Source organism: Rhipicephalus microplus, chromosome 9 (assembly GCF_043290135.1).
Source record: "Rhipicephalus microplus isolate Deutch F79 chromosome 9, USDA_Rmic, whole genome shotgun sequence".
Lineage (NCBI taxonomy): Eukaryota > Metazoa > Arthropoda > Arachnida > Ixodida > Ixodidae > Rhipicephalus > Rhipicephalus microplus.
In genome coordinates, this window is record NC_134708.1 from 76,552,671 (window position 1) to 76,580,123 (window position 27,453).

At 43.3% G+C, this 27,453-nt stretch overlaps 2 protein-coding genes across 6 annotated transcripts in view; one reads left to right on the forward strand and one right to left on the reverse strand.

Annotated features, from left to right (window-relative positions):
* LOC142771907 (uncharacterized) overlaps positions 1-27,453 on the reverse strand; it is a 129,563-nt gene that overhangs the window by 67,909 nt on the left and 34,201 nt on the right. For 2 of the 4 annotated variants that reach the window (XM_075873892.1, XM_075873889.1), the window contains exon 2: positions 4,171-4,402. The exons of 1 other annotated variant lie outside the window; for it this stretch is intronic. The gene's annotated coding sequence lies outside the window, so the exon portion shown is untranslated. Of the gene's footprint in view, positions 1-4,170; positions 4,456-27,453 lie in introns of those variants that run through there. One more of the 4 variants, XM_075873890.1, reaches the window with a different exon arrangement.
* Positions 14,727-26,131, forward strand: LOC142771906 (uncharacterized). Of its 2 annotated transcripts, none has more exons than XM_075873887.1 (5): positions 14,727-15,096; positions 20,046-20,108; positions 22,267-22,493; positions 25,526-25,685; positions 25,783-26,131. In XM_075873887.1, exons 2-5 carry the CDS (start codon positions 20,105-20,107, stop codon positions 26,043-26,045), a joined length of 654 nt encoding a protein of 217 aa, XP_075730002.1. In that variant the 5' UTR covers positions 14,727-15,096; positions 20,046-20,104; the 3' UTR covers positions 26,046-26,131. The 2 variants fall into 2 exon arrangements, with proteins under 2 accessions (XP_075730002.1, XP_075730003.1); XM_075873888.1 differs by having other exon boundaries at positions 22,267-22,355.

The window sequence follows — 27,453 nt, forward strand, 5'->3', positions numbered from 1 at the left end:
AGCGTCAAGCTGTGCCTTAGCCACGGTCTACGGTATAAGTAATTGCTGATGCGCGGGGAGTCAAGTAATAACACAGTGTAATATGGAATTCATATATTGTAGAAAGTCGTCCCGACGGGCATGAAATCACTATCAGCTGATTTTTTTTAGCTTGCATTTGGACAAATGTTAATATAACATTATTTTGTCCGCCTCGGTGGAACAGTAACTAGGGTACTCGGGTGCTGACCCCATGGTCACGGGTTAGATCCTGGCCGTGGCGGTCGCACATCGAAACAGGCGAAATGGCAGAAGCCTGGACGCTCTGCGATGTCAGTACGCGTCAAAAAACACCGGGTGGTCTGAACTTCCGGGACCCACCACTGCGGCGTCTCTCATGATCATATTGTGTTTTTGGGATATTAAATTCAGATAAAAAAGAGTTAAAGTAAAATCACATTTTTTGTGTAGTGTCTGACGGCTATGTGACACGCGTTGCCAAAAGCTATGCGAGCGATAGGGTAATAGATTGAAAAACCCGGCCTCGACAAGAATATTGAAACAATATTTTTGTCAAATGGCGTCACGTAGCACGGGATCATTCAAGCGTGGGTAACTGATCAATAAACCATCCCATGCAGCCCTTAAGTTACACTATATTGTGAACAAAAAATTGGAACAACGGGGCCATTCCTCCTTAAACACAGTCCAATGAAGCCACCAGTAAAGGTTAAGTGCATAGCAGCGTTATTGGCAATTTTGAATTGAAGTTGATGTATCTGCCCACTGCAGAGCCTTGTGGCCTTATGCGCTCTCCGGAAAACGTGTTACTAAACTTATGGTGTGGAAAGCGTAATCCTCACCTCGCATCGCTTCACAACTTCTTTTAGGACTATGCAGAACGCATGCAAAGAATAACTGCAATATTTCTTCGCCGGTGAAGTTAGTCTATGTTTGCAGTGCAAAGTCGCTGTTCATGAGCCGATGCAATATGATATAGGCAGGACGCCGTGCCTTCTCGCCACTGGAAACTATTGCTCAAGTAATGTGCCCAAGTTTTTTTTTTCTTCGCGGAGCGGATATACGAGATCATTATTCCTCATTGAACAATATTTGAATGCGCCGACGCGAAATTCAAAAGTAATCTCACTCAATGCCGAATATACTGCCAGCAAACATGCATGCTTCGCAAAGACACGCATCTTATAAAAAACCGCTCTTTATCGGAGCAAGGTATCTCGCACGTAAATTCTAGTTACATTCCTTCATTTTAAACACGTTTAGAATGTGTTCACTTTCCTTTTTTCAGTGCGTGACTTGTCCATAAAAATTTTAAAAAATTCTATAGCTGTAACACTTCTCTGTAGTCTTGGGTCAACAGCACAATAAACCGCGATGGTATCAATCAATCAATCAGTTTATTATTGTAATTGTTTAAAAATTAAAGGGATGGACCTGTAATACCGTATGATTCGAGTTTCTTGGATAATATGACATGTATAATGGTATCGAATGCCTTTGTGAAGTCTAAAAAAACTGACCCTACTACAAATCCTGTGTCTATGGAGTGTTTGATGAAGTCTGATAGGGAAAGAATTGCAAGGTTAGTAGAACTTCTAGCGCGAAAGCCAAATTGACAGGGCTTCAGTATATTAAATTTATTAAGGTATTTGTTTAGCCGAGTTATTAACAGTTTTTCGATGACTTTGATCAGGGAAGAAAGAATACAGATGGGGCGATAGTTAGAAATAGATTGCTGGTCACCCTTTTTAAAAATCGGAAAGACTTAGCTATTTTTAGAGAAGTAGGGAAAATGCCATGCTTGAACGCAAGGTTTATAATTATAGAAAGTGGTTCAGAAATAATGTCTACTGCAAGTTTTAAGTGTGGTGCTGAGATTTTATCTATACCAGGGCCGGTTTCTTTGAGACTTTTGATTGCTGTAGAAACATCATCAGGGATCACGGGGTAAAGAAGAATGATTAGAACGTTGTAGATTACAACAAGAACTGCTATATTTTTCTCTAAAAATTTCGAAAAAATAATTACTAAAAGCATCAGCAACACTTTCAGGGTTATCATGTGTAATGCCTTTATATATGACTTTCTGCAAAGGTGAACTATGTATTGATCGATTCAGAAAATCGTTTAAGAGCTGCCATTGTCTTTTAGAGTTGTTTTCACTAGATATTTGGTCATCAGAATATTTTTTCTTGGCATTTTTCAAGAGACACGAAAGAACATTGGAGTATCTTTTATAGCGTGAAGCTAAAGCAGTGTTAAATGGTTGTTTTTTTACTTTTCTGCACAGGTTATCTTTATTACGCATACTTTTTAGCAGTCGCTCAGATAACAATGGGTTGTTAGGATATTTGTACCTCTTTTTACATTTCAGTGTTTTAGTACATTCTTCTACTGCTTTAAGAAAAAGGGAAGAAAACTTGTTGAATGCCTGGTCTACATTGCATAAGGACGTAACACTGGACCAACCAGTTTTAATAATGGCATTGAAAAACAATTCCTGGTCAAGTACGGAAGTAACACGCGTGGGTGGATCTAATGGCTTCAGGACGTTGAAAGCAAGAAATATGGTATAATGATCAGTGATGTTCACATCAATTACTCCTGCAGAGGGAGAGGGCGAGAAATTACAGATGGCATGATCAAGCAATGAAGCAGCACCAGAAATAGGACATCTAGTAGGAGATGAAATGAGAGACTCAAAACCGTATCCACTGAAGCAGTCATTATATTCTGTGCATGCACAATTGTCTGTGTTAAGCAAGTTGATGTTGATGTCTCCAACTAGGACAACGCGCTTGCCTTCAGATGATAACTGATGTAGAATGGTATCCAGGCGAGAAATGAAATTCCTCATATTCGAAGAAGGGGAACGGTAAATACACCCCAGAATAACGTTGTTATTATCGTTTAAAAAACAATTATCTAATTCAATCCACATGGATTTGCAATGCGAGATGCCTATAGAAGATCTTGTCGGCGGGTGTAGGACAGATCTGGGGCGATAAATACTGCTGATACGCCATAGCTCTCTGAACAACTGTTACAGTACTCAGCTTCGTACGATGACGGGCCGAACAGATTGACGTCATAAGTGCAGATCCATGTTTCAGAGATGCAAATGATGGACAAAAAATGCGCGAGGGATTCTATAAAGTTATAAATACTATCCAAATTTTTGCGCAGGCTACGCGCGTTGAAATGAACCAAGGAGCGATTACTATCATCTAGCATATGTTTAGCTTCGTCAGGGGATAGCAAAGCCTTGATGATAAGATGAAAGTGAACGAGTGTTTAGCACGAAAATGGGCGTAGGACTCAGTGGCTATGAAAAGATGCTAAGATCACTGTCTTTGATAATGCGATATACTCTGCTATCACCAGACTTCCGCGCCTTGATCTGGCAATTCTCCGTCCACAGAAATTGCCATTTGTGCACTTTTTTCAGAGTTAGGGCCTTAGCAAACAATCCTTTGTTCTCTGGAGACAGGTGGTCATTGGCATAGATTGCTTTACTTGAGCTACCGGAGAAGCCAACATCAGAAGTGTTCGGACGGGTCTTACGCGCTTTACGAACAAAGTCGTTTTTCTTTTCACGGCAGCAGAACGGTGCAACAATGTTCTTTTTATCTGATTTCGTTGAAACGCGATGAACTGTGTAAAAGTCGCTGGGCGTGACAGGACACTGAGTAGCTTCGCCAATCTGCATCACAATGGTCGCACAGTCCGCACCCTAAGTGACTGGAACGCCCTTGATTTCAACAGTATTGAGCCTCGAGTATCGCTCCAACTCCGCAACCCTTCTAGTCAGTGCCTCATTTTGCGCAACTAGTTCCTTGTTAGCTAGTTCAATTCATCCTGTTTTGTTTCGATACAGTCGAAACTGTCACACAGAAACTGAAAACTATCACTGAGGGACGCATGTTCCCCGAGTCCTTCCTGTGCTAGCTTTTCTTTAATTTTAACTGTTAGTTCATTTGCAAGGGTATCAAGACTAGAGCGAACCAAAGACTCAAGTGCTTCGATTTTTGGCCAATTCTGCGTTGGATGGCATGACAGCAAATACACAAACCATAGCAAATACACAAACTAAGATAAACAAGCCACGGGAAGGCAGCAGCTGCGGCAAAAGAGAACACACTAACGTGAGCAGAAAACAGGGACACCAACCTGCAGAGCAAGTAGGAAGCAATCAGAATGGGATCCAGGAGCCACTTGCCAGAGCTGCTGCCTCAAAAATGATGCACTTCCACGGGAAGCGTCGTTATTTATCCTTGTGACGGCCCGTTAGTAGGCTCCCTCTTTTGGATGATGACGTCGTGGATGTAGGCGATTCACAGGCCCCTGGACTTGACTGTTGATGAGCCGCACACGTGCCCTGAAGATAGCTGTATCCAGATAGCTGCAGAGCAAGTAGGAAGCAATCAGAATGGGATCCAAGAACCACTTGCCAGAGCTGCTGCCTCAAAGTCATTGCACTTTACGAGCAGTTCATCGTTGAATAACTATGAATTCCATGTTCCAGCTCACATTCCTCAGAATAGAATGTTTTGACCAACGTTTATACCCAGGCAGCACAGAAGGTTGGCCCAATATTGGGGATAGATCGGCATTGCCTGGCCCATGAACGGCCCAGTTTTCACAACGTACCGCCAAGATTGGCTATGCCAGCAAAATAGAGCGGCGACGTTGGACCAGCGTTGACAACGTACCCCCAATATTGGTTCTGCCAGCCGAATAGAACGGCTATGTTGGACCAGCATTAACAACATTCCGCCAATGATGGCTGTGCCAGTCTATTAGATTGGTTATATTGGGCCAGCTTTCAGAACTTTCCGCTCATATAGGCTGTGCCGGCCTATTAGAACGGACACATCGGGCCAGGTTGTACAAGTAGCAGCCAATATGGGCGGAGCCATCCAATAAGACCGGCATTATTGGCCCGCCCTTTGAACGTTATTGCCGGCGTCAGCTGAAAAGTCAACATCACGATGTCATAATATTAGAATATGAGCCAATTTCTGCGTGTGCTGCTTTTTGGCGCTGTTCTGGCCCCAATTCACGTGCCGATTTTTCAAGTTAGAGAGAGCTCGAGTAATATATGTGCCAGGCACAATATTAGAACTATCCTTTCGTCATTAAACCATGCCCTGCCGCGGCGGTCTAGTGGCTTAGGTACTCGGCTGCTGACCCACAGGTCGCGGGTTCGAATCCCGGCTGCAGCGGCTGCATTTCCGGTGGAGGCGGAAATGTTGTAGGCCCGTGTGGTCAGATTTGGGTGCACGTTAAAGAACCCCAGGTGGTCGAAATTTCCGGAGCCCTCCACTACGGCCTCTCTCATAATCATATGGTGGTTTTGGGACGTTAAACCCCACATATCAATCAATCAATCATTAAACCATGCACAACTCGTTGAAATGCATAATCGTTGGTTGAAGTTGTGCAAGGTAGACTTTTTAAGTGAGAAAAAATTACCGATCAAGTTTCTCTGTCAGACGTGACGTCCGATGCGGTGCTAGTCGTACGTATGACAAAGCTGCTGCGGATACCGCTGTCTTACGCGTGCATGTAGAGGTCGAATATCTGACGCAAATCTTATCGTATCATGTGTCGGGCTAGCTATCTACGCGACCTATTCGAATCTGTTTTGCGTTCACAGCACAGTACGGTTAACGGCACTTGCTGCTGCTTGACGTGTGGGAAGAGCGGGGGTCGTCAGTTGCGTTATGGTGACTGAATCATACAACATATGCAGTTGCCGTGATCTAACACACAGACGCGCGTGCGCACGCACGCACGCGCTATATTCATGCAACGACCACACGAATTCCCAACAACATCGCAGCGAACGGTTGGTAAGGTGTTGCGGAGTGTGTGGGCGTCGTAGGGCACCCTGTCGGTGCCCAGATCGTTGCGAACGCGAATTTCGGCGTGGAACGCATCTTTTTTATGTACTTTTTTTACGTGTGCCCAAAATGGTAGGCTGCGCGATACGAGAAGTACGACACACAAAAAAAGAAGAAACGTGAATGCATAGGGCAAATTGTTAATAACAAAAAAAAAAAAAAACACGCACGCTCACGCCACTGCAGTGGCGTGAGCGTGCGTGTTTTTTTTTTGTGTTATTAACGAAGCACATGTGCTTCCATAAAACATGACAGCCAAGAATGATGAAGTATTCATTTACATACAAATTACTATGAGTTGCTGAAACTCACGCAAAAGAACATAATTTTCTTCCTTGGATATTGATCGAGTGCCTTGGAATTATGCTATGTGAATTTGACACATCAACAGTGCATTATGATTCCCACCATAAGGGGCCACAATCTTGGCAAGTAATAGAAGTACTCTTCCCACCTGATGTGCACCTAACGTAAAGAGGCCTTGTTTCTCAAGTAAGCAATATATATTATATATATATATATATATATATATATATATATATATATATATATATATATATATATATATATATATATATATATATATATATATATATATATATATATATAACCACTGGAAAAATATACCAGGTGTAACCAGAAAAAGGTGCACCTGCAGTTTTAAAGTTTAAAAGAAGCAATGACATGCCAACCATCCAAAATAGAACATAGAACGCCCGAGAAAGGAGCATCAATCAGTTTTACAGCAGCTAAAAGCCTGCTAACAGCTGAAGGTAGTCATGCTGCTCTTCCATTCAAGTATAGTGTACACTGAGAAAAGATACTGAAGATACACCATCAGCAAATGACAAAAGCAATACAGACAGAGCTTTCTCTTATAATACAAAAAGTCTTTAGCTGAGGAGGCAAATAAGTCATTGGCACACAATAAGTGCACAAAAAAAAAAAGCTGTCGCACGAGGCTGTCAGCGCTTAGACAACACAGGCAAAAATACATTAGACTGAAGAAGGGAAAACCCATAGCAAAAGTTACCATACTCCTGAGTTCTTGCTTTGCGTGCAAATGAAGCTAGCGTGAAGTTGAACACTAGATTAAAGCGCCACAATCAAAATCTGGAAGTCAATGCTTTAGGAATAATACAAAGTACTGAAGAAGCATGCAAAGAGCATTCCTGTGAAGGCAAATATAAAAAAAGACTGAAAGCTCTGTGGCCCTGAACAAGACAACACCACAACTAATCGAAGAGCCGTTCGGACACACCAGCAGTTCTGGCCAACACTAAAAAGTCACAAAAACATACCTTTAATGCCTTTTTTACAAGAGAACTTCAAAAGAAATGTGCATACACCAATGCCAGAAGTATCGATGGAAGCTATTACTCATATTCAGCTCTTCATTGAAACACTGACAGAAGATACTTGTACCTGGATGCTTAATTACTTTGGTACAACTCAAGAGCGTCGACGCCAAGTGGCAAAAAAATTATGATGGAAGACTACAATGTGATCAAATGCACACGTCAACCACCAACCAAGGTCCTATGCTAGAGTGAATATCGCAAAAAGTCTTGAACGCCTAATGTCACTGGCTCATACTCAGCGTTCTCAATCAAAATCTTGACCTCCCACACAGCATATTATTTCAACAACTTGCCACCTCTCACCATGTCATGAAACAAGCTCGAGTATACACAAACCCTCCTCACCGTTAGGTAGTTAGATAGCTCCACTAGTGCTTCACTCTCGGAACACATAGACCAGGGCCGTAACTAGACGGGTAGTGAGGAGGTTCTGAGCCCCTGAAGTATTTTCATGCTCTGACTTTTCGTCAACAATAGCTTAATCTGGGCAAGTTGGTTCATCGTGGTTGTGTTCTAGTAACAGTGAGAGAAGTTCAGGAAGAGACAAAAAGGACAGGAAAGAGCGCTGACTGCCAACTAAATTTTATTGAAGGTACTACGCCCACTTTTTTACAGAGTACAAGAACAGTGCTCATGCACAACGACACATGTGAGACCATGATAATATAATCTTAACTGAGAAAAGAATACTCTCTCTCCGAATGGATGAGTGAAGGTATACTGATGCACTGATCCATGGCCTTCCTGACAGGAAAATGCTTTCACAGTCTCTCTTTCATTTCTTGTTCTTGCTTTTTTCAAAAACAGTGTTTTATGAAACATAGAACTGCACTTACATTCTTTACAGTGTATGGCCATGCGACTACCATAGCCATTCTTAACATTTTAAGCATGCTGTCTTGCTCAAACATTGGGGCATTGCCCAGTTTGTCTTATGTTTACGTTTCCACGTGTCAATAGTATCTCATACACAACATTATATTGGCATTCAGTATACCTATTCTCGTGACGAATGGTGAAATAATGGCTATTCCTGTTGCTTTTTAGTACACACACTTTTGAAAACTTGCAAGGGATGGCAAATAACAAGATAAAATCATATCGGCTCGCTATTTTCTTTATATTATGAAACACCTTATGTACGTACGGTAAAGTATGCAAAGATCTTTGGTCATTCTGTTTTTATTTTGGTCCTGTTTTGTTTAACTTGACTTTTTTCAAGAGGGTTTAGCACACGGGTGTGATGGTGCTGTTGGGATATCCAGCATCCTTTAGTCTTTTAATCTGGTTTTCAAGGCTTACCTCATCCTTGTGCTCACATGACTTCTGAAGGGTGGCCTCAATGCACGTGGTGGCAATTCCTCTGTGTAAATTGTGTAAATGTGTAATTATGTGTTATGATGTACTAAAAAAGATGTCCCAAGAATCAGAATAAGTGACAGTAGTCAAAGTTTTTGTCACTGCCTTTATACAAATACCAGTTTATTTGTTGCATCCTGCAGTATTTTAGGGCCTCTTATATAGATAGGATGTTTTCTCACTTTTATTACATTTTTGTATTGATGATGCCATATGCTCAGGAGGAAGAATGTCGTTATGTTCTTTCTGATAACTTCTAGCTTCTGAGCAAAGATAATGTTTCAGAAAAATGAAAAAAGGCTAGCATAATATTAAGACATGGGAAGAAAGCAGAGTTTATCAAAAATGAATGCATTAGTTGGGAATGAGAAAAAAAGATGGATGACAGGTCAGTAATGTCAATTAATTTATATTAGGACACATGAAATGTAGCAGAGGGTGGCAGGTGATTAGTTCCAATGAGATCGAGAAATTATCAGCCATAATATGAAATTGGCTCATACAGGACAGGGAACATTGATTGGGCTTCCACCCTGCAGTGGACGGACATAATATAGGCTTAACGCTAACAATGAGCAAAGCCTGTGAAATTAATGCTCCATGAAATGAGCAGTACTGCACAGATTGCTGTGCTAGACTTCCCATTTTGCATGTTTTTACCAGCTTATCCTGCTCGCTGTTCAGACACAAAGCTTCACCAGAAAAACAATGTTATACTTGGTGAGGATAATGCCAGTGAATTCAGTGTTTTATCTACACCTTTCCTTGCTTAAGTCCTCCTCCAAACTATACAATTTTTCTTGGAAATATTCTGCTTACAGCACACCAACCGATCAAGTGAAACAACTTTATTGGGGTCCTGCAGGACGCGCCCTAGTATGCAATCACCATTTCACTTCACGTTACAACATACTGGTGGTAAAAATATTCTCTGGCAGGGTACAGAAGTGCATGCACTGAGCTAGCTTGTGCAGCGCGGTCTATTCCAGAAAGCTGAACCTATGTTTGGTACAGAATTTTGTAACCACACGATGCTTGCACAGATTGAATGTGGCCACACATAGCAACTTCTGAGCTTTTTTATGAAATGATCTCGCAGTATCTGAAAACATTTGTTTTTTTGTTTACTTCATAGTTCCCAGTGAAATATTTCTCTTGTTCCTCTCATTGAATAATGGCATTTGGTGTGACTAAGGTGTTTCTAATGCCTCACTATGAGATCACAAATACGATTCTCCTTGAAATTGCTTCACAAGCATTTCTTAAGATATTGAATGACACTGCTTGCACATGTACAAACATTTGCTAGTTTTGTTGAGGGTTGATGATAAAGGGAATCAGTTGGTGCATCCAAGCCGGACAGAGATTGACTGGCCCTGAAAAGGGCCGTTTAGTTATATATCTTGCAGCTTGTTCCAGGTAGACAGGGCTTCATTCTGTAGAAATGGTAACTCATCACACTGGTTCCCCAGCATGAAGAACATAACTTGATGCTAACACTGACTCAGATGTTCTGAAATGTCATAGAGGGTACATGAAGGCTGGGTACATGAAGGTTGCAGTTATACTAACTGTACAGTCAGCATGCTTGTGTGATATGTGCATAGCTGCATCAAAGCCACATGTGAGAATTGCGTGAACAGCTGAAAATCTCAATGGCAGCATAGATTAAGAAGTCTGTCATCCCTTTTTTGCCAGTTTCCAATATCATCCTTCCCTTTTCATGCATCTTCTTTCAATATATCTGGGGTTTTAATTCCCAAAACCACGATATATTAATGAGAAGCAAATTTTGAACATCTGGTGTTCTTTAACATCTTCACTTGTTTGCAGCGCAACACCAGAAACACAGGACAGGGAAGGAGAAAAAGAGAAAGAAAAGACGGCGCCGACTCTGAAAAAGACGGCACTGACATCATGACACGCACATGTCGTGATGTAAGCTGCCCAGAAAGTGGCCTCCTGTGAGAATAGTGAAGAATTGGGAATAGGATCTACCAGTAAGGGCTTTGTGTGCAATTCACAAACAGTGAAAAAGATCCACCAGGGGTGAACCACAGGTACATGGTGCACTCTGGTTGAGAGAGAGCAGAGTAAAACAGATGTGCCAGACAGGAGATTATAAATGGTTTTGTCTGGAGCTGGTGCCAGACCGAGCTCTTATTAAGCGTAAGGGAGTATTGAGCGCCAGGCCAATCTGATCCCATTCCTGTGATGGGGTGCAATGTGATGACAGGTGCGAATTCCATTTTCTTTTTTTTCCATGGGTTTACGGAAATAATTTTTCAGGGATCAGATGAAAATACCTCCGACATACATAATAACATGCCTATTCTTGGGCGTAGTCATGCCTAGCCACCAGATTGGGAGAAAAAGGAATGTTTCCCGAAATGTGCGATAAAGTGTTTGGTGCTACGCCTTGACGGAAGTATTGATAGGTGCTTTGGAAATCGGTACGCCATTTCTGTAATCGTTAAATATGCAACTGCATGTGCCACTGCTAGGGATAGCGTGACACTCCCAGCCATTTCGGGGTGAGCCGTTTTAATCTACATGAAGATGTTAATGAGCCCGTTCTCCATCGCAGCAGTAGCTGTGGCCATTCCTTCAACTAGGCCTACTGCAGCGCCAACTAAACGTCTGCATGAATTTAGCGCTTGTACCGTACATAATAATCAGCACGTGCCTTGGGTTCACTTCGATGGTGTTGTGAATTCATCTTGCGTGACAATGGTTTAAGTTGCATGCGTGCCTTAATCATTATTGCAATAGGAGACCAAGATTTATCGTCACGCATGGTGTTGCTTAGCTCGGTCCTCAGTGTTCGAAGCAGGTTCTGCCTTGTGAGTGCATGAGAGAGGCACAAGAGTTGATTTCTGCTCTGTGTTTCTATAATTCCCTAGCCTGTATTATACAGGAAGCGGATAGTGCTGGTGTGCGTCAGCTGCCTCGGTGCGCTCTCAACCGCCTGCCTGGTAAGACTGATAGCTCATTCTATCAGCGCCTTGTCGTACTCCCTCCTCACACTGCGACATGTCCTCCACTTGGAGGACATGATGACGGAACAAGATGATACGAAGCCCAAAACCGCAATGTTTGCAAGCCACAACCCGAGCAAACAATTCAACGGTGAGGCCAGAAAATCTACCTGACTAGGCCTGGAGCAACAAGCCAGAGAGCATATTCTTGGCTGGATAGATGGATGGATGTGGCCGTACCCTTTAGATCGGGCGGCGGCTAACGTCACCTAGCCGTAATGCTTAGTGAACTAACCACTAGATTTTTTTTTCCCCTTTAAATAGTAAAGTTGGACGGGTACTTTGAAGCGAAGGGTTTAATTTTCAATCGTGCCTGTACTTTAGCCACCAATCAGATAACCTCCTTCTAGTTAAGTCTACCCGCTTAAAGTCTATTTTGCCCTCCCTGTCCCTAAACACCAGTGCTTTGAAAAACTCTGCGCCATCATCTTGAACTATAAGGTGAATCCCTTTACAGAGCATTGTCAAGTGTTTGGCAGTTTTTTCTTTCTCTTCGCACGCACTGCATATTGTGTCTACCTCTTCATATTTGGCCCGATATGTCTTGGTTCGCAATACTCCCGTCCTGGCCTCAAACAGTAGAGAACTACCCTGAGTATTATCATAGATTCTTTCTTTGGCAATTTCCTGCTTAAAAGTTCGATAGATCTCTAGTGCGAACTTCTTAATCATGCCAATTCTCCACATGTCAGTCTCCGTTTCCTGCAGTTCCTTTTTAACCGATAGTTCTTTCTGGTTTGGCCACCTGCTGTTTTCTAAGTACTTACCAGTCAATTTCCTGGTTCGCTTCCTCCATTTTGTATTGACATTTTTCATGTACAAGTAGCTGAAAACCTTCATAGCCCAACGCTCCTCCCCCATTTCTCTCAATCGCTTCTCAAATTTTATCTTGCTGCTAGCTTCCCTGCCATCAAATGATGTCCATCCCATATCACCTTGTACTCCCTGGTTTGGTGTATTTCCGTGAGCTCCTAAAGCAAGCCTACATATTTCACGTTGCCTAATTTCTAATCTTGCTTGAACTTCTGACCTCATGCACAAGACCGCGTTGCCGAACGTCAGCCCAGGAACCATGACCCCTTTCCATATTCCTCTCACAACATTACACCTATTGTAATTCCACAGTGCCCTATTTTTCATCACTGCTGCATTCCTGTTATCTTTAGTCGTCACGCATATTTCGTGTTCCCTCAGGTACTCGGTCCCATTGCTTATCCATACGCCCAGTTATTTGTATTTATCTGTTATCTCTAGCGTGACTTCCTGTATTCTAAGCTCACTACCTTTGTTATCATTAAAAATTATGACTACTGATTTTTCCTAACTGAATCTAAAATCTAACCCATCTCCCTCATTACCGCAGATGTCCATCAACCTCTGCAAATCTTCCTTGTTGTCGGCCATTAGCACTATATCATCTGCGTAGATTAATGCTGGTAGTGCCTGATCAATGAGTTTTCTTTGTTTGACTAAAGAGAGGTTGAAGCCAAGTCCCCTTGACTCTAATTTGGCCTCTAATCCTTGTAGGTACATCATGAATAAGAAGGGTGACAGTGGGCACGCCTGCCTAAGTCCACGTTTCACCACTGTGGGCTTGGATACCTGTTTTTCCCACTTTTTAACTACCTTGTTAGTTTTATAGATTTCCTTTAAACGATTAGTGACTCCATCTTTTACACCCAGTGTGTCTAGTATTCCCCACAAGTCCTCTTGAACCACGCTATTGTACGCTCCCTTGAATTTCTGCAGGCCGGTAGGAAGCTTCACAGCGCAGCGCCTGATCTTGTGAAACGGCGCAGCCATGCAGGCAGGGCATTCACTTCCCTCCCTATTTTTTGTATACTACTGTCCTTGTGTACATCGTAGAACACATAACAGTAATGATAGCAAACAGATCATTGATTCGGGTAGGCTTGGTGTTTTTATTTAAAATGGAACAACGAGGAAGCTGCTGAAGCTCGTGCCTGTATACAGCTGCTTTATATGGAGATGAAACTTTAACAAAAAAAAAATGTAATGATAAACAGTAGGCTCATAAGAAACAACATTTCTCTGAGGGTGCATGGAATATATGTCCCATGCAAGGCTATGCATTGCAGTCCTTACTGCATTGATTATGTACACGTACTGCAGGGCATGCAAGTGTATGCAGACACACGCTGACGAAATGACATTTTTTGCTACATACAAACGTGCACCGCACCAAATAAGACGCACGTGTTTGTATAGTCAGGGAACACTCGTGAATATTGATGAAATCACACACCTCGCTTACAGTATAAAACAAACACAATAGCGAACAATAAAATGCGACGCTGTTTAAAGAGGCGGACCCAGGTTACGAGGAGAATTATCAGTATGGCATACACACCACGTGTAAAGCTTTTGCAACATCTAAAGAGACTAAATATGGAAAGTTGCCTTTGTAAGTTAACATGACAGTACCAAATGGAGAAGCCACACGAGAGAACAATTCATCGTGGGCTAAAGAATGTGTTTTAAATATTATACACAGCTTTGCAAGATAATATCGACGAGTTTTACTCGTCTAGGTGTGGGAGGTGTAGGCCTGATAAAATACGATGTTGCTTCAGAGCCTTTTTTTTGTAATATTGCAACTTTATTCAACTCTTTCAAACGCGGCACCGTAAATTTCTACTGGGTGCTCGAACACGGCAAGCAGGTCGCGGGGCAAAATCTTTGTAACATTTTATTACCGAAACAGCGATACTAGCAATGCTTGAGCTGCACTTGCTGTTTTCTAAATTGTAACCTCCTCAATCTCATCACTGTGGTCAGGAAACAGAGAGGAAAAGTACAGCAGTAGTACGTAGAGAAATATTCAATTTCAAGCCCTTTAGCAATATCATCTGAACAAATTGCCAGTTCACTGTTGAATTCTCGATGGAAACAAACAGCTGATCAGGGACGCAAGCTTGGCTTGGCACTGGCTTGGCCGTTCATACAGAGCCAAAAGCCGCTGCAGGAAACTGGATTGCGGATCGTATTGAGACAAAATATTTTATACATTTTTGTTTCCTTTGTTTCATTGCTCTAATTGCTCTTGTGATGGCGTGGACCGCGCTTCGTGATCTCACGTACCGGCGCACTGTTTTTAAGTTTAGTATGGCGCACGATAATACATGATTGCGTGCTTTAATTTAAAAAGGTTCGCGAGTATGGCAGCAACGCTGCAATGTCGGGAAGAGGCACGGGGAAGAGGATAGTAGTAGAACCAGTAGCAGCTGCATGCCCGGGTGGAGCGACTGATGCCCAGATAGAGGAATGTCAACCCGATGCCTTTTCTGTTGGCCGTGCTGGCAGTTCCGCCGACTTTATAGAAAGAGACGACCCCGTCGCTTGTCCTCTTCTCTTTTCCTTCGGGCATCAGCGACAACATTGACGGACGACGTGTTCGACTTCACCGTGCACGTGAGTATAGGTTGGTTTTTCATTCGAGTGAATTCTTGTTCAGATTTGCAACTTGTCGACTTCATCCTGATCACCTGTCACCGGCAATAAGTCACATACGTGTGATATTTAGGTGAAATAAATGATTATGCACATTTTCTGCCCCATTTGCGTGACTTAGCTACACCAGGACATGAGGTAAAGCCTTTGTCGCCTAGCCACTAGCAGGCAAGATCGATCACTCGCATCCTTCAGTTCACGAATCAACGCGCCTGCCTTAAAATTAGTAAGCTGCTCGCAAAGAAATCTTACCGAGGCAATTTTGTTTTCTGTGAACAATGCACCGTAGATTTGTCTTGAATAACAAAAAAAAAACTTGAAAAATAAATGTCGCGACCTTTTAGAAAACGCCGTGTCTAAGAGCTAGACGCGGCATTTTGTAAAAGGCTCATTAAATTCAGTATGTTTTCGTAGTTTCTGCTTGAAATTATTATTGTCTATGAATTTCATGGCCCAATCTTTTGCTTTGGCTGAAAATTTCGGCGGCAAAAACTTTGTTCAGTGTCCCTTTAAGGGCAGGTGCAGATGCCATCATTTCAGTCGCAAATCTTTTTGCTAGTCGGTCGGCTGGTTAACAGTAAGGGTACTAACTAGAATTCCAGATTTCATCAGCAACACATCGTCATGGCTTCATCAGATGCTGCATTATATACATTCTATCCTCGTTTTTAAATAGGGGTCCACTGTTACAGGAAACAAGCGAGCTCATGGACAGTGAGCCATGTGGTGCTAACTGGCAGCGAGGCTTGTGAATGGAACGCATGCGCATAGAATCGGGGTGCGCCCAGTTTTGTCTGCCATTTCTCCGCCTGTACGCATGACAGCATTGGAAAGCGCATCCGTATTTTAGCTGCACAATTTATCTAGCCCAGTGCCTCCTGCTTCAGGGATTTCCTGTGAGCACAAAAAATGCATGATTTTAATCGTTGCTGCAGTGTTTTGCAAGTTGTCACCGTAAAGCACATCATATTTTTCGCATAATGCTCGCTGCAACTAGCAAGTTTCGATGACTCAAAATGCTGTTCAGGTCTGATGTAGCAAACATTTTAAGCTCGTCCTCGTGACCATGAAATATTGGTTTATTAAATAATGGAAGGCAGAGTTGGTATCAGTTGATTTACAGTGTGAAAATGAAAAGTGCGAAGGACCGTGCCTTGCAAGTAAGCCCCGAGAGCATGAGCAGAGAAGTAGCAGATGAGGATGCTCATGTGCTGCATTTCCAAATCTCACCAGCACTAATGCTTGACGGACTGCTGGCCACGCACTAGCGTGTTCTTTCTGAAACAGGACTTTGGCCCTGTAAGCAAGTTCTTGAAGGGCATAAGTAAAACGTAGAATGGGCCCCCTAAATGCACCCATCCTTGAACCATTGGGCTTATGAATTAGTGCCCTTTTCAAAATACAACTATTCTGAGCTATAAATTGTGACAGAACAGTGCACGAAGTTTAAAAATGGGAAAAAAGTCTTTAAATGTCCCCTTTATACATAGTGTTCTTGTGATGTCACTTCTGCCGTTGTCGCCCTCTCCCGCCATGCCCGGGTAACTCCCTGGGTACCTACGGCAGTTCACGTGCTGCAGTGCGGTTTGTTGGGGGCTCGTCATCTGTTGCTGTGAACGATGTGGAAGCATTGTAGTTTTTTGTTGTCTTACTTTAACGAGCTCATTGGATTAGGAAGGCCTCGCTCGTTCACTCGATACAAGACCAGATAATCAAGATGTGCGACACATATACCAGCCACGGCGTACACCGGCTGCCCGCCACAACCTATGAGGGCCTATTATCTTGCTTTCACTACAAATTGCCTGGCCCAAAAACAAGTGAAAGCTCAAAATCTCTCGAGCCGCAATTTTAAGAGTGGTTGTGCGAAGCGCAGCTGCTCCCATCGAAAACTAGTCGTGCAGAGCTAGGCAAGTTTACAAGAGATATAATAGTATGAATATATTGTCACGGCCTACGTCACCAAAGTAGCAATGCCCCCCCCCCCCCCCCCCCCCCAAGTGTTTTAAACAGTGCTGATGTTGAGCTTGAGCCTCTTTGATTGAAATTTGTGGAAATAGTCGAGGAAAATATTATACAAGGCAGATAGGGACTTTGCGTGGTGTGTGCCGCGGTAATGCCAGTCATCACTTTATTTTTCGCGTATGCTTTAACACACTTTTCACTTTGTATTTTGCTTTTGTTGTACGCTAATGTACAGTGGAGTCACTGAACATGATAGAGACCGTGTATAGAATTAATTGACTAATTAAAAAAAATCCTGACGCCCAACTTGAACCGATCGGCTATACTTCAAAGTGAACTAATATTGTTTCCCATTCTTTATAGTTTGTTTCAATGCAATACCAAATCTCCGCGATCGCCATCACGATTTTAACCGCCTTCCTCACCATCATGATTTTAACTGCGGACAAGTTTGTATGTACAGTATCTTGGTAAGCTATATCTGTTTGCAGGTAAATACTTGGCTATGGCACTTACCCGTAATGAAGTTGCACCTGAAGATGCAAATATTGCAAAGTTTCTTCAAGTAGCTTTTGTTAATCTGCACCAGCCAAATACGCTGGTACTTTTAGGAAAATCGGAATGTGCGTTCTCAATTTCAGGTTATAACTTTCAGCGAAGAAACACCCTAAGCTCTGCTCCCTCTGCGTGGACTACTAAATCAACTTGCCTCACTAGCAGCTCATAATTTCTCAAACTTGCATCGTGAGGCAAAACTAAACGGGTGCAAGCACGAGGAGACAACATGGCAGTTGTAGGCGATAGATTCGGTTGGTGCCCGGGCATGTTAGTGGCGCATTTCGGAAGTGAAGAAAAGGTGCTGCGAGATGCACGTGCACACTTTGTATAGTTGCTGTATTGGACAGCAAACTTTTTTTCTTATCTGAGCAGTTTTACCAAAGGAAGCTTCATCATATGGCGTGATAAATGAAGTGAATCCACAGGTTGAACCACATCATAGCCTCGCTGTGCTTTTGTACTTTCTTTAGCTCGCAAAATTTATTTGTACATATAAGTGACAACTTGCCAGTAATAAGGCAGCACTTGTTTCTTTACCATATGATCATCTCCGGTGTGCTGCTGCCTCAATATTTCGAATTCTAAGCATTTACACCATTGTATGCTAACTTTTCCTTCAAAGTGAGACAAGCCACATGTGTATCGTAGATCAAGAAGCATGCCAGTTTTACGTACTTGCAAGGTAAACATCAGAAATTCACAGTTGATCAAAAATACTAGTTTAATGGTGCATCTACATAGCAGAGCACCTGTGGCACCTCGGGAACAAGATAATGCCACATATGTTACAAGAGATAATTAAAAAAGACAGGGGACGTTCCGTGAACAAATAGAAACAAAAATAAAATGGCACGGTGCAGTGAGCGAAGGCGGCAAGGGGGGGGGAGCCCGTGGGACTTCAGCAGATGAACGTAAGGTGTGTGTTTAATATGTGGAAGAAACAAAAATTCAAAATTTTGGCGACTGAAATGAGGGTGACTTAGTGAGTGCGCTCATGACGAGAGTAAACACGGTTATTATTTTTTTTTTCAAATCTCTTTTGAAAGCCACAAGAAATCTGTATGTGGTGCAGCCTAACAGAAGGTCCGTGAAGGCAAATTATGAATTCGTCGTTGTACAAAGGCCTATTTTTTTTTTTTTTTTTCATGCGCACCATCCCCACCGCGGTGGTCTAGTGGCTAAGGTACTCGGCTGCTGACACGCAGGGCGCGGGTTCGAATCCCGGCTGCATTTCCGATGGAGGCGGGAATGTTGTAGGCCCGTGTGCTCAGATTTAGGTGCACGTTAAAGAACCCCAGGTGGTCTAAATTTCCGGAGCCCTCCACTACGGCGTCTATCATAATCATATAGTGGTTTTGGGACGTTAAACCCTACATATCAATAAATCAATCATGCGCACCATAAATAGTGCTCAAAATTTAATTGCATATGTTGTTTTCATCCTCGCTGTATTCCGTGCTGTTTATGATGTAAAAAAAAAAAAGTAGCACGCTGAAGTGGTGCTGCTTTTGGGCAACAGTTGAAAATGGCGGGGTGCGTGAATGCGGAATACTGCCGCTTACACTCAAATCACTCTTGTGGTCACCTCCCACTGTTGCATATTTCACAGCTGCATATTTCCTAGCTAGAAAAATTTGATTTTAGGTGTTTCACGCCATTTTCCATGTAACTATTCCACAATTGCACACACTGATCAGCAGGCTTTCAATTGCGCTGAAGGACACAGGTGCCATAAAATTCATAGTCGATTCTTTCAAGAAACCGTATGTAAAGGCTGAAGCTTCATGCGTACATACACACACACATACCATATTGTTTTTTGTACTTTATGAAAGCTGCGAAGGTCTCATGTGCCTCCAAGCGTAACCTGTCTTATTTATTCTCCATCACCGCAAAAGTTTTGTGAGTTTCAAATAAAAGTACTTTGAGCATGGCCACTTTTGGGTAATCTTTTTGTGTAGGTGTTATTTGAGCAGCCCACAGTGTTTACTTTATAAGCCTGTATGTATATGTTGCATTATAAGGATGCAGAATGTGTGTAGCTGTGCAATATAGATGAAGTGTAAAAATTAAGTGTGTCTATTGTAGTGTTCTTGCAACCAATCTTACCCCCTATTCTAGAACGTCCCTCCACTCAACGCTTCACCTTCATTTGAGATGGCTGATGGGAGCGCCGTCTCTAAGCAGAGAAAATTGCTGCATGTCAGCAATAATCTGCTGTGATTCTCGAGTAGTGCAGCGTCGCTTTCAAACGAGCAGCGGCACAGTGCTCAACTCTGTCAAGTGAAGGGTGAAAGTCGAGTCGGGGAGCGTTTATGAATATGGGGGTTAGTTTTGTTGTCTTGTTAACCTGCCATTAACACTGGATTGATGCTACTTTGCTCTAGCTGTACAGTGCTCTCCAAGGCTCAAGGAGGCACCGCACGGGGAAGGCTCGGAGCAAACCATGTGTGAGTTTCCTTTCATTGTTACACTATGCACGTATTAAGTGATAGACTTTAATGTATGCTATTTGTATTGTGCAAGTTTTTGGGGACATACAACTTCCAACACTTATATGTTCTGACGAAAATCACGCAAGAATGAGAGAAGCTTGTGCAAAAATTATGCAAGAGTGTAAGAAGCTTTTGCAGAAGTCTGTGAAATGAAGTTTTGAAATTTTGTGGCAATGTGTCATTGTACAGTGGTCAACAGTCTTGCTCAGCATGCTTGACTGTAGGGCTCCCGGCTGCACAGGCGCATCTACGGAGTGCCTGATGCATGATGGGCCAAATGTCAGCCTGCACACTGGTGCCTCTTATCCCCGTTTGCCTGTTACATCAGTGTCTCTTGTAAAAGGGATCAACTGTGCTACCTTTTTTTTTTTCGAATGTAATAAGTTCTTTTTCCAGATTATTGTTGTTTTAAGGTAGAGCCTCACATTTCTATCAAATATTGAAGATTCTATTTTTCCTTCTAGATGCTATGAAGTCACTTCTTGTGTTACAATAGAGTGAACACTGTTATGAGAAAAGCTACTTTATGGAGTTAACTCACTTCATATTGACTTAACACACAGAATTGGTGAAAACTACACTCCATTCCAGCTGCATTAGGAATAATATTCATTTGCATACTTCTGTTTCTTTTGTTTGTTTGTTGGCTGGAGGTTTGGAGTATAGGGTGGCCAGAGGGCACTGTGTAGTCTTTCTTCATCTTCCCAATTTTGTGAACATCAATTGATAGCCGTATGGGAAGCAGCCAGCATGCTGAAACAGCGGTGCAAGCATGCAAGATGTTCACCATTGCATGCAGTCAGTTGCTGTGAGCAACCTACTGCATACAATTAACTGCGAGTGGTGAACTAACGCTGCACTATGTGTGCCTCTTGGAAAGCTGCAATGGTAAAGTGCCACAATCGTATAGTAACATTGATAACATCGCAATTTGTTTGTTGAATAATTTTGCAACAGAATCAATGGAGTTTTGGATAAATTTGTGTATCTGCCTGGTTCATCGAAGCTACAGAGTTAAATGCGGTATATACTCGCGTATTATGTGTACTTTTTTTGTCAATCCGGTCATGTGTGAAGCTAGTAGGAATCGCTGGCCTAAAAGCTCAACTTGGAATATATGTTGCAGGCGCTGTCACAGCTGTCTCAAAGCGGATTGTCATTTGTTTGCTAAGCCTGTTCAAATGCCCCCATTTTCTTGAAGTTCTTCCGAACAGTGCTCACAAAAACCAGTTCCCACGACAGGGTTATACCAGAGAACATAAGTACTCTCCAATAATTGTCGGGAACCCAACGTAAAGTAAGATGCAGACAAGGAAGCGCGATGCCAACACAGTGCTGTGTGTGTCGCCCTTCATGTGTGTGTGTGTCCATTCCTTGTCCCAGTCTTCTATTGCGTTGTGTTCCCTCCGATATCTAACCAACACACCCAAGCTTCTATGCTAAGTCTTATTCAACGCACTCTTCTGCTGGCTCCCATACTGAATATTGCATGTCGAAGAACTCCACGCTGATGTGCTTAGCGGTAGCACGGTTTCAGTTTTCTTCGGTAAGCTTTATAACAGCAATCTGCCTCATATATAATTATTGTAGCCTATCACAAGGAACGGTAAAAACGCAATGGCCAGATGGCGAAACCGAAAAAAAAAAAAAAAATGAGTGCGAAAATCTGCCTCATCTAGTTGATGTGACAGGTCCTTGCACGCGTTCAACATCTGTGCTGTGTCTCGGGAATACATTCTTGCCGTGGAAGAGGTGGGAAGATAGGAGGCAAACCTTTAGGCATTTCGGACTACACATAAACAGGTTTCAGTTTTCAAGTTCGATATTCTAGGGAAAGCATAAAAGTTCATGGAAGAAGGGACCTTGCACTCAGTCCATTTTGTGTAAGACTGCACTCGCCTGCTCGACAAGAGATGTGCCTGACCAGAGCATCATGAAGTCAAATGTGTCTGTGTGTGTGCTGGCAAGGTGGCTCGGGCTGGTTGGGGAGGGCAAAGTATGCGAGCAAAAAGTTTCTTGTAGTAAAGCAGGCTGGCTAATTATACTGGTGAGCAAATTATGTGAGGATGCAAATTGTGCGAGTAAATATGGTATGTACTGTTGTTCGTTTCAGCTCTATTGCTACGGATCCTGCGGATCCAACTTGGCATCCGGCAGCAACAAAGAGAGGTTCTGCAGGAGGTGCGACAGCTGAAGCACAAGGTACGGCTCTTGTCCGTGCCTCAGCACGCCCAGCCAGCACAGCGCCCCTCTGACCTTCCCCGGCTGCCTGCTGGTACAATTGGAGAAGTGGAGGCAGCAGAGGCAGCTGTGCAGAGTAAAGCTGTGGCTGCGGCTTTGGTGTATATTTCTTGATTTTTAATATGCCTATGTAACATGCAGAAATTTAGTACTGCTTTAAGATACTGTGTTTCGGGAAACAAACTAGTCAGGTTATCTCATGAGCCACTGTACTACAGTCGAATATGAATAATTCGTACTCAAAGAGGCCAGAAAATTTGTTCAAATTAAAAGAAGTTCAAAATAATGAAAGTTACCGTAATTACTTGAATCTAACACGCACCTTTTTTTCGGTTAAGAGAGTTCATAAATCGCATGTGCGTTAGAATTGAGTACGAAAAAAAAAAACTGAATATGGTCATTCTATTGGCATCGCCACTTACAAAATGGCCACCCCCTACGTGCGTCGGCATGGTGCGTCGGTCATTTCTGCCTACGTGTTTCCCATGTGCGGCACTTCATACGTGTGCTGAGGAGTTCGTCATCTTGTAGTACATTAGCATCGACGGCATGGTAGGGCCGACTCCAAAAACTCGAGTACACCACAATGCTGCTTCTAAAAGAAAAGTCGTCGCGTGTGCCGGAACGGACAGAAATCGGGTCGCATCGCGGTCATTCGGAGTTCCCGAAACGTGCGTGCGGGACTGGCGAAAACAAAAGCAGAATATTGTCGACAGCAAAGATTCACGCAAGGCTTCAGTGGACCACAGCAGGGTCGGTTTCCACAAATTGAAGAGCTGCTCTGCGAGTATGTGATTAAGCAGTGAGCGGCACAGCGGCCCATGACGACAGAACTGCTCCAAGTGCAGGCTATGCAGTTAGCCTTAGAAAAAGGGCTAATGCAGAGCCATTTTAAAGCGAGCAGGTGCTAGCTAACGAACTTTATGAAGAGAAAAGGCTTTTCCCTCCGAAGGCGAACGGGCATATGCCGGAAGTTGCTGGAGGAGTACGAAGAAAAGCTTCAGAGTCTTCAGAGGTTCCTCCTAAACTTGCGGCACAACAACGGCTACCTGCTTGGGCAAATCGGGAATGCCGATCACACGCCTCTTTACTTCGACATGCCTGGCACCTCAACCGTCTAGGAGAAGGGGGCGAAGCAAGTTTGTGTACTGACATCGGGCCAGGGTAAAACTAGAGTGACAGCAATGCTCTGTTGCACGTCAGATAGGCATAAGCTTCCCCCGTACTTCATATTTAAACGGAAGACGCTCTCAAAAAGAGTCGTTTTCGCTAGTGGTGTGATCAAGCGGGCCAACGAGAAAAAAGGGTGCGCGTTGCAACCGATGTCTTTTTTTTTTTTTTTTTTTTGTCGTGGAAATCGGGCGCGCGTTACAATCGAGGGCGCGGTAGAATAGAGTAAATACGGTAAACGAGCGGAGGACTCACCATGCAGTGATGCATGTGCATGGAGAAGTTTTATTCACAAATTACAGGACATCCGTCATTAATTAAAGTAGTCAATACATGTCTGTACTCGTTGGCCTTGCAACGAGTCAACAAGTTTTGCGTGCAGTTTGCAAAGCATTTGTACTTCGGCTTCAGTATTCTCCTGGCAAAAGAAGTTGCGCGCGGCAATGTCCAGTGCTGACACTCTTCGAAGACAACTGTGTTTCCACTGTTACCATCTGCGCTGCAGCCGGAGCGTGGCCAGCACATGATGAGAATGGAGGAGCGTCTCCACCTGGAGAAAAGCAGATCGGCATTCGAGAGAGAAACACTCCGCGGCAGCTTTTTTTTTTTTTTTTCTCTCTTCATGCGCGGTGTTGAAAGGAGAAGAGTCTCTACATAGCAGGAACGAAAAACAGGGAAGCGTGACACCGGCGCGTTGCAGATCGGCATGAGAGAGCCAACTCTCTGCGACAGCTTTTTTTCCCCTCTTTCTCTTCATGCGCAGTGTTAAGAGGAGAAGGGTCTTTACGTGGCAGGGACGGAAAAAGCCGAAGCGGGGCACAGGAATGTCGCAGATTGGCATTTGGCAAACATTCCACCGCAGTCTTTTCTTTCCTTTTCTTCATTTTCTTCTTCAAGCACAGCGATGAGGTGTCTGAAGTGCCACCGCAGGATTGGGCGGGGTGCTGAGAGCATTTTCGGAGCGCGGTATAGCTTTGATAGGACCACAGCGTCAGTTCGAATTAAATGTGTTGGAATTAATGAGATTCGACTGTATTTACTATAGTCTGTGAAGTCCGAGTGAACTGTCCTAAGCTAGCAGACGATGTAGGCGGCATCGTGTGTTTGATGGGCAGTGACTAGCAATAGCCTGCTTAAAACAGACATTCAGTAATTTTGTTTATTTATCACCCTATTTCGCGTCCGCTGCAGCTCTCTCTACTTTGAGCTACAGTTCACCCTGCCTTGTGTTAGCCGATTTCTTACTTTTTTAAAAATCTAACATGCACCCAATTTCGCAGTGTGAAGAAGAATGCACCTTTGTTTATTGTGATGAGATTTCTATAGCGACAGGCCTCTTTGTTGGCTATCACAGAAAAATATAAACAGCAAATGGTGCGACCATCTAGTGCGACCTTTATTTTTCTATCAGTTTCATCTATGACCAAGATTTGGTCGCTCTAAGGTTGCCTCTTAGTACGCCTTGATCATGTTCATTTATCTTGTTGTGCTCTGCTTACAATGCATTGATTAAAAACATGTCCAAGCTTCTTTTTGAATTCCACATATTTTATCGTTTTTCACCTGTAGAAGCTACTCCTGGTCAACATTCAGGCAAAGACATTGTAACCTCGAAGAAACGTGTATTGGAATTTGAGCACTGTACAAAGTAATTATACTATTTCATAGCTAGAATCAATATTTATTAAGGGTTATAACAGTGTTGTATTTGATTTCATAACAGCGAAACTGCATTCAGAGAAGGACTCTGAAAGGTTCTCACACTGAGTGTGAGAGGGCTGATGTGGAAACCATTTTAGGTCAAGTGAGTTGAAGTTAGCGTAAAAAAACAATGAAATGTTGTGATGCCCAAAAATTCAAGTTGTTGTTTTCAGTGTCCTCTTCTTGCAGATTTTTATCATGAAAACATTTCGATGTGCTGTTGCGTTTACCCCATCTATGCTTCTTGCATTTTTTTACAGCGCAAGCACCTCCTGCAGATTGGGGGACGTGGCCTTCGAGAAATTGGTGTGAATGCCATGAAGGCTGTATTGGCACATGACGTGCAAGTGCTGTACAGCCTTCATGGCAGAAAAGGGAAAAGGGCCTTTGTGAACCTGAGGCTCTGTAGATTAGTGACAGGTTAGACTTGTTCATTGTTTTATGTGTGTGTACCCTTGTGTATTCTCTGTACTGCAGTGCTTCATGTGTACTATGGTATTTCTGTTCTTGTATGCAGATGTCATCTGCCAAAAAGCAGGGTGCGACCAGGCGGAGGCCCTCAACTTTATTAAGAGCTGGCTGCCAGGGTCTGGTGATCGCTGTGGGGGCAGGAAGCGGCGCTTCAGAGAAGCATTTGTTGTGGAGCAGCCCGATGATCCCCACTCTCAGAGTGCAGATTATCGGCTGCTCGCGGCAGCTGGCTTCCTGCCCAGCCACAGCAGCCAGGGCCTTGACAGCACCACTGTCACTGTGCCCCCAACGCAACCTGACCTGCAGTAGAGCGGGCCTTTTTTAGTTGTGTATATATATTTTTCAATGTATACATTTTTTGTTGTACCAAATAAATAAAAAAAACAAAGAATAAATAGTCTGCAGACTGTCGGTGGTGCACTGTTCGGCTAGCTTATGCTGATTCGGAAGCACCATCACCATGTTTTAGTTACAAAAAAATGCTCTAAACTATGAATATTCTCGATTACCATGTGGGGGACATATGTGGGGATTGCAAGTAAGGGACATACGCTTTCAACATTTACTTCCTAACGACTTTTTTCGATCTGCTGTACCAAATAAAGCACTCGCTATTGCAAAAGATAAATTGGTAAAAAAATAAACTACACTTCTAGTGTTAGCAAAGGGAATGAGGTATAAAAGATGAAATAGATCGAGTAACTGCTTTCAGTTCTCAGCATTCAATTTTCTGTTGCCCCAAGTATATAGGGCTGCAAAGCTACAAGAGTGGGTCATCGAGGCATATTGTTTAAATCTTCCGGTAAGAAAAATTCCCTACTAATAATGGTTACATGATGGCAAGCCAATCAGTAGCCAATATTCGTCGTGCAGGAAACAGCGGTGTAATAACGGCATTTGATTGGCTGCAATGTGGCCCTGGATTGGTCCAATGTCGGTCGTACATCCGTAGCCAATATTCGTCGTGCAGCAAACATCGGCGTAAAAATGGCATGTGATTGGCTGAAATATGGCCCAATGTTGGCCGAACATTGGCAGCTTTGTCGGCAATACGATGGGCCTTCGTCGGCCCAATGTTGGTTGCATACTGGCTAAAACATCGGCAAAACGTCGGCCCATCATTGGCTTGAACGTCGGCCCGACATTGGAAGAAGTTGCACTTCCGACGTCGGCCGTGCCGATGTTAGCCGATGTTGGTCCAAGATTGGTCCAACGGCGGCGTGCTGCCTGGGTAGATACTTTTTTCAGTTTCGGAACTCTCTGCTTCACCTTCGGGGTGAAGCAGAGGGTGAAACTTTTCAAATTTAAGGTGTCATAGAGACTCATGCAATTTTTTCGATTTTTGAGCCTGTGGTCAGCATGTACGAAACAACTTAAGAGTGGGTTGGGTAATGCGCATACGCATTTCGGCTTCCACATGTCATGAAAACTCGCTGGGAGACGACGACGACAAAGTTTTATCGTTCGGTTGTCGGTTTTCTTGGCTCGTGAGTTTTTTCCCCTTTTTATTTGTGTAGTCGTGCATCTTTGGCACCCAGCATGCCCTGTACTGGTCCTCAAGTCCTCTGCTCTGCTGGGGGGACCCTCCCTGCAAGTTTCGCTTTGGAGGAGATAGTGGCGGACCTGTCTAGCGGCATGGTTAGACCTGCCATGGCAAGGAAGCGGCTCAGCTCTTCAGTGACATCAGAACCTGCCGATTCCGAGTCGGATGCTACGT